Source organism: Triticum dicoccoides, chromosome 4A (assembly GCF_002162155.2).
Source record: "Triticum dicoccoides isolate Atlit2015 ecotype Zavitan chromosome 4A, WEW_v2.0, whole genome shotgun sequence".
Taxonomy (NCBI): domain Eukaryota; kingdom Viridiplantae; phylum Streptophyta; class Magnoliopsida; order Poales; family Poaceae; genus Triticum; species Triticum dicoccoides.
Window position 1 is genome coordinate 649,907,526 of NC_041386.1, and position 14,935 is coordinate 649,922,460.

At 46.2% G+C, this 14,935-nt stretch overlaps 2 protein-coding genes across 2 annotated transcripts; both read left to right on the forward strand.

Annotated features, from left to right (window-relative positions):
* The first annotated feature begins 2,331 nt into the window (after positions 1 to 2,331).
* Positions 2,332 to 3,014, forward strand: LOC119289560 (classical arabinogalactan protein 10-like). The gene has a single exon (XM_037568860.1). The coding sequence runs from the start codon at positions 2,462 to 2,464 to the stop codon at positions 2,831 to 2,833; it is 372 nt and encodes a 123-aa protein (XP_037424757.1). The 5' UTR covers positions 2,332 to 2,461; the 3' UTR covers positions 2,834 to 3,014.
* A 3,280-nt stretch (positions 3,015 to 6,294) lies between these two features.
* On the forward strand, positions 6,295 to 6,913 carry LOC119289561 (arabinogalactan protein 1-like). The gene has a single exon (XM_037568862.1). The coding sequence runs from the start codon at positions 6,401 to 6,403 to the stop codon at positions 6,758 to 6,760; it is 360 nt and encodes a 119-aa protein (XP_037424759.1). The 5' UTR covers positions 6,295 to 6,400; the 3' UTR covers positions 6,761 to 6,913.
* The last annotated feature ends 8,022 nt before the right edge of the window (positions 6,914 to 14,935 follow it).

A 14,935-nucleotide genomic window follows, 5' to 3' on the forward strand; every position in this document is an offset into this window, starting at 1 on the left:
CACACACCTTTTGCCGCCTCCGTTTCGCCCGTGAAGGCCTGACATCTGCTACTTCTCTCGCGAAGGGCGATATCACGCCGGTGTGGTCGGTAGTCGACCTCCTACATTGGCGGCGACACATGTACTCCTCTAGCGCCTCTCGAGCTTAACATCTAGCCCATCCAGTCGGTGGATGGCGTCAGCGGCGACGTGCCGGTGTACCGCAGGTTACGGCGTGAGCGGCTAGGTCGTTCGGCTCTCCTTCCCTCTGGGGCCCAATTGTAATCTATTTTCTGCCTTTAGGATGATTTGTGTTATTTTTCAGGACCCTATTGTAAATTCAACCGATGACTGTGTGGGCTCCTCATCCAACCTAGAATGGTTTTTACAGTACCCATTCTACCGGAACCCGCTTTATACTGTAAAAATGTTTTAGGGTATACCTTAAACCCCTATCACGGTACATGATTTTATAGTATCAGCTAGAGTTGCTTTAACACCCCGTTTGGGTATATGTATTGAAGCCCCCAATTCGGAATTTGTATGCAACACTAGCACATTCACGAACCAAATCAGACCCCCCCACCCCCTCTCTTGTATTCCTCTGAAATCACCCTCAATCCTCAACTCATGCAAAACATTCAGCTTCAGTCAAGAAAAGAGAAGTTAGCGACAGGTGAATAAGAGGCGGCGGCCACAAGAGGGAGGAGGACTGTTCATGTGCTTCGAGCGCCGTTAACGCCGATGGTGATTGTCAGGTGTCGTGTGGGCTGAAGCGCGTCGGCAACGAGGGGATGGTTCAGCAACTTCACGGCGGTGATGTGCGCACGGCCTAGCGTGTCGATGATGGTAGGCGCATGGGCAGTAGCCCGGCTGGGCGACTAGATCCTTAGCATGGGTGCGCGAACACATGGGTTCCAATACTAGTTGCGGGCTTCTTCCACACCTGAACGAAATCAAACAGTACAAATCAAAACACCCGAGGCACATTGAGTCAATCATAATCCATGTAACCATGCAATTTCATAGTTTGTCATCCAAACAATATTCGGTATTGAAAACTCACTTGGATTCCACGATCCAACTCAGTGAACAATCAAACAAGGAATTTGTATTATTTCCATTCAGTTTTCTTGTTGAATTTGTATTCCGGCCAATTCAATACGGGGCCCTCCAATACAGACATCCAAATGAAGAAATCACTATAAATATATGACACTCCTTTGTTTCTTCCTTTATTTTTCTCTTCTTTGTTTTTTCACCATATATTTTTCTTGGAATGTTTAGTGTTTTGTCTTTTTATGTCCTTTCTAAATATTGCAAACAATTCACATCTTTCTTTCATGTTCCTATTGTGTAGTCTTTTTACAAAAAATGTTATATATTAAGTTGGACAAATCCTTACATAAACATTCTTGCGGAAATTTAAAAAATTACATCGCAATCTTTTTCCTCCGGCATCCTCCGACACACTCTGTGAGCAAAGCTTACTGTTGTCTTTGTACCTCCATTTCAGCAGAACAAACTTGTTTATATCCAAGAGCTTATAGAAGCAATGTGCAAAAAGTCCTCGATGTAGACAAGAATACGCCGGCGGCCACGATCTACGCAACAAATCACCGCTCCAGAGAAAAAAACATTGATGAGGACCCATAGAACGCCCCATTTCTAGCCACACGGAATTGAGGAACACAGAAATCTCATACATTCCCCAACAAGTCGGAAACTAGCCCACTTTCGTTGGTCGGAACCGGAGCCGAAGAACCAACATGCACAACAACATTGTCTTTTTTGTTCCCATTACTTTTTTTTTCATTAGAGGCAGCAATAACCGGCTAGTAATAATAAACTTCCAACACCACCACCATTCCAGCAAAGAAATTGGAAAGCTCACAGAAAGCTAGCCACACGACTATCCTACAAACAAAAAAGAATTATATGAGACCAGGTCTCACGGGTTAGCAGGTGAGACCCATCCTGATGGATGACACGTGACATTCACAAATCATAAAGCACCTAATCTGCCTCATTTTCCCTGATCAAATACCTGGTGCCGAAGATCGCGACGACTTCTTTTCTAGCTGAGGTCGTGAGCACGTCGAGTTAGCCGTTGGACCCTGTCTGGCCGCGACACGGTGCCAAGGGTCGACTTGGCTGGCGCGGCGCCCCTCCGCGAAGAGGGGTGGCGGGCATGAAAATGGCAGCACGGCGACAGTCTGGTCTCACGCGTCGTTGCTTACAGGCCATCGACAGCGACCGCGCCGATGCCGCGCGGGATCTCGCGAGACTCGAACGTTACAGCCCGACACAGCCGTGGTTAACGGGCAGAATACGCGTCCCTCCTGCTATAAGTACCTACCAATCCCCTCGCCACCGGCACACACAAGCTCGCAGCTCCCTCACACAGCTTCTACTCGCCACCCCCTCCTGCTCTGCAGATCTTAGCCAAGGTCTTCCGCCGATCACCGCCTGCGCCAACCTCATGGCCCGCTTCGCCGTCGTCGCCGCCATCGTGGCCCTCCTGGCCGTCACCGCCGCCGCGCAGGCCCCCGGAGCGGCGCCCAGGATGGCGCCTCTCCCCGCACCGCCGGCGAGGTCCCCGGCCACCGCGCCTGCGCCGGTCGCCACGCCGCCCACCGCCGCGTCGCCGTCCCCGCTGGCCTCTCCCCCGGCCCCGCCCACCGACGCCCCGACCGACGCTCCCTCCGCGATGCCCCCGTCCGCGGTCTCCGGCACACCCGAGGGCGCACCTGCCGCTGCCCCCAGCGGCACCCCCGCCAGCTCCGCCGTCTACACGTCCTCCGTCAGCTTCGTCGCCGTCGCCGGCGCGGTCGCCGCCGCCATCGTGTTCTAGACGGAGCGAGGCTCTGCTCTCCGTGCTCTGTTTTCGCGTTGTTTATACTGGAGAGATTCTTTCCATGATTCTTTGCTGGACCGACTGAGGAGAGGGATACATACCACCATGCGATGTAATCTTGTTACGGATGCATGAGATTATTATGAATACAAATTCGTTTATTCGTTACCTTACCAGACATGAACTTGGTCTAGTATTAATTCTCCCCTGCTAGGCTGCTACTTCGGTCCAACAAATTGCTTCCATCTGATCAGATGCGCCATTTTAGGGACGTATTCTGACCATTTTTCTTACGTGTTAGCTCTCCGTTCCCAGGAGACTCGTTCTAAAATTAGATGTTTTTTTTTCTTTATAAAAAAATACTCTTGTATAGCAAACCAGTGTATTAATATCAAAACGTACCAAATACACCCTACCTCCAGATTAATACAATTCGAAGAAGAGATAGTACATTAGACATTGAGCACAACTTCCCGCAAAAAAAGAAAAAGACATTGAGCACAACCAACCTACTAAAAGGTGACATGACCCCTAAAATCATATCAAAGCAATTAACATCATTCAATAGCAAAATGTCCACATTGACCAACATTGTTAGCAACTCCGGGCAACAAAACTTCAACCTCAACCGCAATCGTTGGTAACATACACGAGCGTCGTGTCATCGGATCCAACCACTCGCTAAATTATGGGGTTTTCATTTCGGTTATGGTGTATGTAGTATGAAGCTGATCACTAATGTCAGTGGAAAGTCAAAACACCTTTTGCATTGCAAACTTACAATTGATCATTTGAGTGTAACGATAACGCAAAAAGAAAAGGAAGAGTGTAACTATAACGCAAAATGGGAGTACCTAGAATGTGCTTTGATTGCCTGTTGGTGAAGCGGTGTTTTTAGAACTTTGCTCCTTACATGAAAATGACGTACCATGTAAACATGCTCACTGTTTCTTATTACGTAAGGGTAGTGTTCATGCCATTTTCGAGGGAAAAAATAACTGGTGGCAAATGTCGATTGATGCCACGGGCTCGTTAGGTCGGCACACTCTACTAGAAGAAAACAACTCAAACAATATCCATATTCCACATGTCCATGCTTGTGATTCAGGTTAATTGTCTCACCATCTACTCCCTCCGTCCCATAATATAAAAACATTTTGACACTACCATATTGACTTATCGCGGCTAGTTCTCATTGTCCAGATTGATTGCCTTCTTGCAGAGTGTCATAATTATCAGGATGGACAAGCTTTCTCGCAATTTTTACTCATTGCCCATAGATACCATTCTGACGGCGTTGCGTAAGATGTTGATCATCACTCACAGAGAAGTCGGATAATATAGGATACATACATATATGATACCTCGCTAAGTGTCCTCGATAATAACAGACGGTACTTGTAAGGTTCAAATGCTGGAACTGGAAAAGGGAAACCAGAACTGAAATGCAAAACAAAGTGCACAAGCAAGGCCAATAATCATCACCAAATGAACCCAGTGCCAGAAATGAGAGGTGGATTGAGAAGAAAGGTGCGCCTTTTAGAAATAAAGTTTGATAGTCCATGAGGTTTTCCCATCTTGGAAGCACTGAGCAACTATAATCGGTTAACATAAATGGCTAACCTATTTAGGTTTTGCGCTAACGAGTCTTGCATTGTCTGCTCACCCCTTGATTTGTTGGTTGGCTTAGTCATAGTGGGGTAATTTAGGTAGTAACTTAGACTACTCCCTCCATCTAGGTGTGTAAGTCACCTTACGAAAATTAAAATTTTCCAAAACGTTTAGGCATTGTTCATTAATTTCTCATCTCGATTCCCTCCCAGCCTTGTTGGCCAGCCAGCTTTGCCTCCTATACCTCGTTATCTTCCAGTGAAAACCCCTCCTCCCTTTTTTTCTCAGGCAATGACCAATGCATGCAACATGTCTATGCGTTGATTAGGCGAGAAATCAATGCGGCTTTGCATGCTAGAAGTACGTGGGCATGCATGGTAGTTAATACGTCATCCTCTTAAGTATTGCGATTAAATGCTATGTTTAGAAGAAGGAAATCAACGTTTTGATTGGAAGAAGGACCGGTCCAAAATTTTCTTCTCCTCCAATTAGCTTGTACCTAGGTCGTGATGCACCTTCTAATGTGACTTATACACCTAGACGGAGGGAGTACCTACAATGGGAATAACATAGGTGGTAACATAACAGATATTTAGACAAAATAGATGATGTGGCAAGTAATTAATGAAGAAAGAGAGTGATGTGGTAACATAGCTAGTTACTAGTAGTATGAGTAACATCACGCATACCAAGACAAGATAAGTCTTTAACTTAATAAATGAAGTGTTGCATGACACCACACATATGTTACGCCCCATTGTGGAGGTAGTAACATAGACTAGTAACATATGCATGTTACTACTCTAAGTTACTCCCTACTGTGGCTAGTCTTAACACTTCCCAAGACAATTTCGCTTATGTGGTAAGTATTTAATAAGGAAAGACGTGCTTGTGGTAACATAATATATTACCGTAACACAACGCTTCCCGATGCAAAATGAGTCTATGAGCTAATAAATCAAGCAATCTACTCTATGTTACTTTACACTATGTTACTTTAACTTAAACTAGTGTCATATGCATGACACTAGTATAAATTACTCCCCACTATGACCAGCCTTATCAAGTCAGAATTCTGCACTTGTGACTTGCCACTATTAAAACACACGCAATGCAGCAGCTAACCCGAAGTCTCCGTGGAAAAAAAGTACTACTCCCTCTGTTTTTTTAGTCCGCATATAAGGTTTGGTCAAAGTCAAGCTTTGTAGAGTTTGACTAACTTTGTATTGAGACAAGAAAACAATCACAATATGAAATCAATATTATCAGATGCACCATGAAACGTATTTTCATACTATATGGTTTTAATATTGTAGATGTTCATATTTTTTACATAAATTTGGTCAAATTTTGTGTAGTTTGACTTTGACCAAATTTTATATGCGGAGTAAAAGAGTACTTGGAACTTGGACGAAATCTTAGCGCTAACGAGTCTTGCATTGCGTGCTTTTCCCCTTGGTTTGCTAGTCGGCTTACTCTTACCAAGTCAAAATTAATTCTACACTTGGATGAAATCTTGACGCGTTCAGGATCCACCACGTTCCTCCAAACTAGTCGTTAGACGACCTCGTGATTAGTGATCACCCCCGTAATCCCAGGACGCGGCGCCGCTGCGAGAAGGAATCAAAACCCTTTGCGGCGCCGCCCCGCGAAGACACCCCACCTGTCTCCCTGACAGACTGGTCTCTCTCACGCGTCGATGCCGTTGGCGACAGTGATACACGGGCCCGCGGCAGCCCGAGACCCGAACGTTACAGCTGTTGCCCACCTCAACCGACGTTTAGAAAAATCTCCTTCTCGTTCCCGCTATAAAACCGCGCCTCCTCCCTCCATCCCAAATCACAACTCGCAGCTCACCACCGTCGTCTCCTCTGCTAAGCATTCGCTCGCCACCGCCCACCGTCTCCTCTCCGAATCTTCTCCGGCAAGTCTTTCACCGTCGACAACAACCAGATGGCTCGCTTCGCCGTGGTCGCCGCCCTCCTCGCCCTCCTCGCCGTCGCCGCCGCCGCGCAGGGCCCCATGCTGGCGCCCAGGACGGCCCCTCTTCCAGCGCCACCGGCGAGGTCCCCAGCCACCGCCCCTGCGCCGGTCGCCACCCCGCCCACCGCCGCGTCGCCGTCCCCGATGGCATCTCCCCCTGCCCCGACCACCGACGCTCCCTCCGCGATGACGCCGTCCGCGGTCTCTGCCACACCCGCTGGAGCCCCCGTCGGCGCCCCCACCGGCACCCCCGCGAGCTCCGCCGTGTACTCATCCGCCGCCAGCTTCGTCGCGGTCGCCGGAGCGGTGGCCGCCGCCATCGTGTTCTAGATGCAGCGACGACTCTTCTCGCTGCTGTCTATACAGTTTCATTGTTTCTGAGATTTTTTTGGTTATAGGCGGAGGAAATATTACACACGACATTGCGATGTAATCTTGTTACGAGATTATTATGAATATATAATTCCTTCATTTGTTACGTTATTTATATTCTCCTCTGGTGGATGTGTATTTCCCTTTTCAGCCGGGCTACAAATTCAGTTTCAGTATAACTCTTACAAGCTACTCTGTTCTAGCATGTTGTTCAAACGGCATTTTAGCTTGGGAAACACTTCCTATCAGAATTCTATCATGTGAGAAGTTCTTTTTGTGTGTGGCAAAGAACCACAAGATGGTACTCCACGTAGGACGATAAAAGAAACGCCGAAGAGCTGAACTACACAATGAGGGGTGAAAAAATCTCGGTTTATTACTCGTGGCACTAACTTTTTATTGAATATTTTTGCGAGAGAAAATTTTAAATTATTCATCAAATCATGTCAGTATAGAGAACAGTAGAGAAAATAAAAATTACAAGAGAGCCGGGCAAAACTTATTGTACTAGACAGTCTAAAAGTCATCATACTACGTCCCCAAAAGACCAGCGCACCAGACCAACAACCATCGCTGATGAAGAGTTATAGATCGAAAAGATCAAACATGTAACTACACGAATGAAGATGAACCAAATCCAAATAGATCCACCAAAAACCAGCACTGACCGAATCCCGTGAGATCTGACGAAGACACACCTTCACATATCCTTCTCCGACGCTATTCGCACCATCGGGACAAGGATAGGACGTGAGAGGCATTATTTCTACTGACGGATATCGCCACCGCCACTAACTTTTTATAACGATGATTGCCCCGCTTATCAGAAGGAAAGATCGTGTTATAAAATTTTAGTTTTGCGCAATCTACGTTGTATATTCTGTTGGGGAACGTTGCAGAAAACAAAAAAATTTCCTACGTTTCACCAAGATCAATCTATGGAGTCAACTAGCAATGAGAGGAGAGTGCATCTACATACCCTTGTAGATCGCGAGCGGAAGCGTTCAAGAGAACGGGGATGATGGAGTCGTACTCGCCGTGATCCAAATCACCGATGACCAAGTGCCGAACGGACGACACCTCCGCGTTCAACACACGTACGGAGCGGATGACGTCTCCTCCTTCTTGATCCAGCAAGGGGGGAGGAGAGGTTGATGAAGATCCAGCAACACGACGGCGTGGTGGTGGATGCAGCAGTGAACGCAGCAGGGCTTTGCCGAGCTTCTGCGAGAGGGAGAGGTGTAGCAGGGGAGAGTGAGGCGCCAAGGCTTGAGGTGCGGCTGCCCTCCCTCCCCCCCTTTATATAGGCCCCCTAGGGGGGTGCGCCGGCCTAGGAGATGGGATCTCCTAGGGGGGGCGGCGGCCAAGGGGGTGGAGTACCCCCCAAGGCAAGTGGAGGCGCCCCCTCCCCTGGGGTTCCCAACCCTAGGCGCATGGGGGGCCAGGGGGGGGGGGGCGCACCAGCCCACTATGGGCTGGTTCCCCTCCCCACTTCAGCCCATGGGGCCCTCCGGGATGGGTGGCCCCACCAGGTGGACCCCCGGGACCCATCCGGTGGTCCCGGTACAATACCGGTGACCCCAGAACTTTCTCGATGGCCGAAACTACACTTCCTATATATAATTCTTCACCTCCGGACCATTCCGGAACTCCTCGTGACGTACAGGATCTCATCCGGGACTCCGAACAACTTTCGAATTACTGCATACTCATATCTATACAACCCTAGCGTCACCAAACCTTAAGTGTGTAGACCCTACGGGTTCGAGAGACAAGCAGACATGACCGAGACGATTCTCTGGTCAATAACCAACAGAGGGATCTAGATACCCATGTTGGCTCCCACATGCTCCTCGATGATCTCATCGGATGAACCACGATGTCGAGGACCTAATCAATCCCGTACTCAATTCCCTTTGTCAATCGGTACGTTACTTGCCCGAGACTCGATCATCGGTATCCCAATACCTTGTTCAGTCTCGTTACCGGCAAGTCACATTACTCGTACCATAATGCATGATCCCGTGATCAACCACTTAATCACATTGAGCTCATTATGATGATGCATTACCGAGTGGGCCCAGAGGTACCTCTCCGTCATACGGAGTGACAAATCCCAGTCTCGATTCCTGCCAACCCAACAGACACTTTCAGAGATACCTGTAATGTACCTTTATAGCCACCCAGTTACGTTGTGACGTTTGGCACACCCAAGGCACTCCTACGGTATCCGGGAGTTGCACAATCTCATGGTCTAAGGAAATGATACTTGACATCTAGAAAAGCTACAGCAAACAAACTACACGATCTTTGTGCTATGCTTAGGTTGAAGGAAATATGCCCTAGAGGCAATAATAAAGTTATTATTTATTTCCTTATTTCATGATAAATGTTTATTATTCATGCTAGAATTGTATTAACCGGAAACATAATACATGTGTGAATACATAGACAAACAAAGTGTCACTAGTATGCCTCTACTTGACTAGCTCGTTAATCAAAGATGGTTATGTTTCCTGACCATGAACAATGAGTTGTTATTTGAGTAACGAGGTCACATCATTAGTTGAATGATCTGATTGACATGACCCATTCCATTAGCTTAGCACCTGATCGTTTAGTATGTTGCTATTGCTTTCTTCATGACTTATACATGTTCCTATGACTATGAGATTATGCAACTCCCGTTTACCGGAGGAACACTTTGGGTACTACCAAACATCACAACGTAACTGGGTGATTATAAAGGAGTACTACAGGTGTCTCCAATGGTCGATGTTGGGTTGGCGTATTTCGAGATTAGGATTTGTCACTCCGATTGTCGGAGAGGTATCTCTGGGCCCTCTCGGTAATACACATCACATAAGCCTTGCAAGCATTACAACTAATATGTTAGTTGTGAGATGATGTATTACGGAACGAGTAAAGAGACTTGCCGGTAACGAGATTGAACTAGGTATTGGATACCGACGATCAAATCTCGGGCAAGTAACATACCGATGACAAAGGGAACAACGTATGTTGTTATGCGGTCTGACCGATAAAGATCTTCGTAGAATATGTAGGAGCCAATATGGGCATCCAGGTGGCGCTATTGGTTATTGACCGGAGACGTGTCTCGGTCATGTCTACATTGTTCTCGAACCCGTAGGGTCCGCACGCTTAAGGTTACGATGACAGTTATATTATGAGTTTATGCATTTTGATGAACCGAAGGTTTTTCGGAGTCCCGGATGTGATCACGGACATGACGAGGAGTCTCGAAATGGTCGAGACGTAAAGATTGATATATTGGAAGCCTATATTTGGATATCGGAAGTGTTCCGGGTGAAATCGGGATTTTACCGGAATACCGGGAGGGTTACCGGAACCCCCCGGGAGCTATTTGGGCCATAGTGGGCCTTAGTGGAAAAGAGAAGGGGCTGCCCTAGATGGGCTGCGCGCCCCCCCTTCCCCTAGTCCTATTAGGACTAGGAGAGGTGGCCGGCCCCCTCCTCCTCTTTTCCCCTCCGAGGAATCCTAGTTGGACTAGGATTGGAGGGGGAATCCTACTCCCAGTGGGAGTAGGACTCTCCTGCGCCTCCCCCCCTTGGCCGGCCAGCCTCCCCTCCTCTCCTCCTTTATATACGGAGGCAGGGGCACCTCTAAACACACAAGTTGACACAAGTTGATCCACGTGATCTATTCCTTAGCCGTGTGCGGTGCCCCCTGCCACCATATACCTCGATAATACTGTAGCGGAGTTTAGGCGAAGCCCTGCTGCTGTAGTTCATCAAGATCGTCACCACGCCGTCGTGCTGACGAAACTCTTCCCCGACACTTTGCTGGATCGGAGTCCGGGGATCGTCATCGGGCTGAACGTGTGCTCGAACTCGGAGGTGCCGTAGTTTCGGTGCTTGATCGGTTGGATCGTGAAGACGTACGACTACTTCCTCTACGTCGTGTCATCGCTTCTGCAGTCGGTCTGTGTTGGGTACGTAGACAACACTCTCCCCTCGTTGCTATGCATCACATGATCCTGTGTGCGCGTAGGAAATTTTTTGAAATTACTACGTTCCCCAACAGTGGCATCCGAGCCTAGGTTACTTATGTTGATGTTATATGCACGAGTAGAACACAAGTGAGTTGTGGACGATACAAGTCATACTGCCTACCAGCATGTCATATTTTGGTTCGGCGGTATTGTTGGACGAGACGACCCGGACCAACCTTACGGGTACGCTTACGCGAGACCGGTTCCCTCGACGTGCTTTGCACAAAGATGGCTTGCGGGCGACTGTCTCTCCAACTTTAGTTGAACCAAGTATGGCTACGCCCGGTCCTTGCGAAGGTTAAAACGGAGTCTATTTGACAAACTATCGTTGTGGTTTTGATGCGTAGGTGAGATTGGTTCTTACTTAAGCCCGTAGCAGCCACGTAAAACATGCAACAACAAAGTAGAGGACGTCTAACTTGTTTTTGCAGGGCATGTTGTGATGTGATATGGTCAAAGCATGATGCTGAATTTTATTGTATGAGATGATCATGTTTTGTAACCGAGTTATCGGCAACTGGCTGGAGCCATATGGTTGTCGCTTTATTGTATGCAATGCAATCGCGATGTAATGCTTTACTTTATTACTAAACGGTAGTGATAGTCGTGGAAGCATAAGATTGGCGAGACGACAACAATGCTACGATGGAGATCAAGGTGTCGCGCCGGTGACGATGGTGATCATGACGGTGCTTCGGAGATGGAGATCACAGGCACAAGATGATGATGGCCATATCATATCACTTATATTGATTGCATGTGATGTTTATCTTTTATGCATCTTATCTTGCTTTGATTGACGGTAGCATTATAAGATGATCTCTCACTAAATTATCAAGAAGTGTTCTCCCTGAGTATGCACCGTTGCCAAAGTTCATCGTGCCCAGACACCACGTGATGATCGGGTGTGATAAGCTCTACGTCCATCTACAACGGGTGCAAGCCAGTTTTGCACACGCAGAATACTCAGGTTAAACTTGACGAGCCTAGCATATGCAGATATGGCCTCGGAACACGGAGACCGAAAGGTCGAGCGTGAATCATATAGTAGATATGATCAACATAATGATGTTCACCGATGAAACTACTCCATCTCACGTGATGATCGGACATGGTTTAGTTGATTTGGATCACGTGATCACTTAGAGGATTAGAGGGATGTCTATCTAAGTGGGAGTTCTTTAGTAATATGATTAATTGAACTTAAAATTTATCATGAACTTAGTCCCTGATAGTATCTTGCTTGTTTATGTTGATTGTAGATAGATGGCTCGTGCTGTTGTTCCGTTGAATTTTAATGCGTTCCTTGAGAAAGCAAAGTTGAAAGATGATGGTAGCAATTACACGGACTGGGTCCGTAACTTGAGGATTATCCTCATTGCTGCACAGAAGAATTACGTCCTGGAAGCACCGCTGGGTGCCAGGCCTGCTGCTGGAGCAACGCCAGATGTTATGAACGTCTGGCAGAGCAAAGCTGATGACTACTCGATAGTTCAGTGTGCCATGCTTTACGGCTTAGAATCGGGACTTCAACGACGTTTTGAACGTCATGGAGCATATGAGATGTTCCAGGAGTTGAAGTTAATATTTCAAGCAAATGCCCGGATTGAGAGATATGAAGTCTCCAATAAGTTCTATAGCTGCACGATGGAGGAGAACAGTTCTGTCAGTGAGCATATACTCAAAATGTCTGGGTATAATAATCACTTGATTCAATTGGGAGTTAATCTTCCGGATGATTGCGTCATCGACAGAATTCTCCAATCACTGCCACCAAGCTACAAGAGCTTCGTAATGAACTATAATATGCAAGGGATGAACAAGACTATTCCCGAGCTCTTCGCAATGCTGAAAGCTGCGGAGGTAGAAATCAAGAAGGAGCATCAAGTGTTGATGGTTAACAAGACCACTAGTTTCAAGAAAAAGGGCAAAGGGAAGAAAAAGGGGAACTTCAAAAAGAACGGCAAGCAAGTTGCTGCTCAAGAGAAGAAACCCAAGTCTGGACCTAAGCCTGAAACTGAGTGCTTCTACTGCAAGCAAACTGGTCACTGGAAGCGGAACTGCCCCAAGTATTTGGCGGATAAGAAGGATGGCAAGGTGAACAAAGGTATATGTGATATACATGTTATTGATGTGTACCTTACTAGAGCTCGCAGTAGCACCTGGGTATTTGATACTGGTTCTGTTGCTAATATTTGCAACTCGAAACAGGGACTACAGAATAAGCGGGCACTGGCAAAGGACGAGGTGACGATGCGCGTGGGAAACGGTTCCAAAGTCGATGTGATCGCAGTCGGCACGCTACCTCTACATCTACCTTCGGGATTAATATTAGACCTAAGTAATTGTTATTTGGTGCCAGCGTTGAGCATGAACATTATATCTGGATCTTGTTTAATGCGAGACGGTTATTCATTTAAATCAGAGAATAATGGTTGTTCTATTTATATGAATAATATCTTTTATGGTCATGCACCCTTGAAGAGTGGTCTATTTTTATTGAATCTCGATAGTAGTAATACACATATTCATAATGTTGAAGCCAAAAGATGCAGAGTTGATAATGAAAGTGCAACTTATTTGTGGCACTGTCGTTTAGGTCATATCGGTATAAAGCGCATGAAGAAACTCCATACCGATGGACTTTTGGAGCCACTTGATTATGAATCACTTGGTACTTGTGAACCGTGCCTCATGGGCAAGATGACTAAAACACCGTTCTCCGGTACTATGGAGAGAGCAACAAATTTGTTGGAAATCATACATACCGATGTATGTAGCCCGATGAATATTGAGGCTCGTGGCGGATATCGTTATTTTCTCACCTTCACAGATGATTTAAGCAGATATGGGTATATTTACTTAATGAAACATAAGTCTGAAACATTTGAAAAGTTCAAAGAATTTCAGAGTGAAGTTGAAAATCATCGTAACAAGAAAATAAAGTTTCTACGATCTGATCGTGGAGGAGAATATTTGAGTTACGAGTTTGGTGTACATTTGAAAAACTATGGAATAGTTTCGCAACTCACGCCACCCGGAACACCACAGCGTAATGGTGTGTCCGAACGTCGTAATCGTACTTTACTAGATATGGTGCGATCTATGATGTCTCTTACTGATTTACCGCTATCATTTTGGGGATATGCTTTAGAGACAGCTACATTCACGTTAAAAGGGCACCATCTAAATCCGTTGAGACGACACTATATGAACTGTGGTTTAGCAAGAAACCCAAGTTGTCGTTTCTTAAAGTTTGGGGCTGCGATGCTTATGTGGAAAAGTTTCATCCTGATAAGCTCGAACCCAAATCGGAGAAGTGCGTCTTCATAGAATACCCAAAGGAAATTGTTGGGTACACCTTCTATCACAGATCCGGAGGCAAGATATTCGTTGCTAAAAATGGATCCTTTCTGGAGAAGGAGTTTCTCTCGAAAGAAGTGAGTGGGAGGAAAGTAGAACTTGATGAGGTAACTGTACCTGCTCCCTTATTGGAAAGTAGTTCATCACAGAAATCAGTTCCTGTGACAAATACACCAATTAGTGAGGAAGCTAATGATATTGATCATAAAACTTCAGATCAAGTTACTACAGAACCTCGTAGGTCTTCCAGAGTAAGATCTGCACCAGAGTGGTGTAGTAATCATGTTCTGGAAGTCATGTTACTAGACCATGATGAACCTACGAACTATGAGGAAGCGATGATGAGCCCAGATTCCGCGAAATGGTTTGAGGCCATGAAATCTGAGATATGATCCATGTATGAGAACAAAGTTTGGACTTTGGTTGACTTGCCCGATGATCAGCAAGCAATTGAGAATAAATGGATCTTCAAGAGGAAGACGGACGCTGATAGTAGTGTTACTATCTACAAAGCTAGAATTGTCGCAAAAAGGTTTTTGACAAGTTCAAGGTGTTGACTACGATGAGATTTTCTCACTCGTATCTATGCTTAAGTATGTCCGAATCATGTTAGCAATTGCCGCATTTTATGAAATCTGGCAAATGGATAAACAAAACTGCATTCCCTAATGGATTTATTAAAGAAGAGTTGTATATGATGCAACCAGAAGGTTTTGTCAATCCTAAAGGCACTAACA

What these genes read in the sequence shown, in the direction of transcription:
- LOC119289560 (XM_037568860.1), top strand. Translation starts at nt 2,462, where the DNA reads ATGGCCCGCTTCGCCGTCGTCGCCGCCATCGTGGCCCTCCTGGCCGTC.
- LOC119289561 (XM_037568862.1), top strand. Translation starts at nt 6,401, where the DNA reads ATGGCTCGCTTCGCCGTGGTCGCCGCCCTCCTCGCCCTCCTCGCCGTC.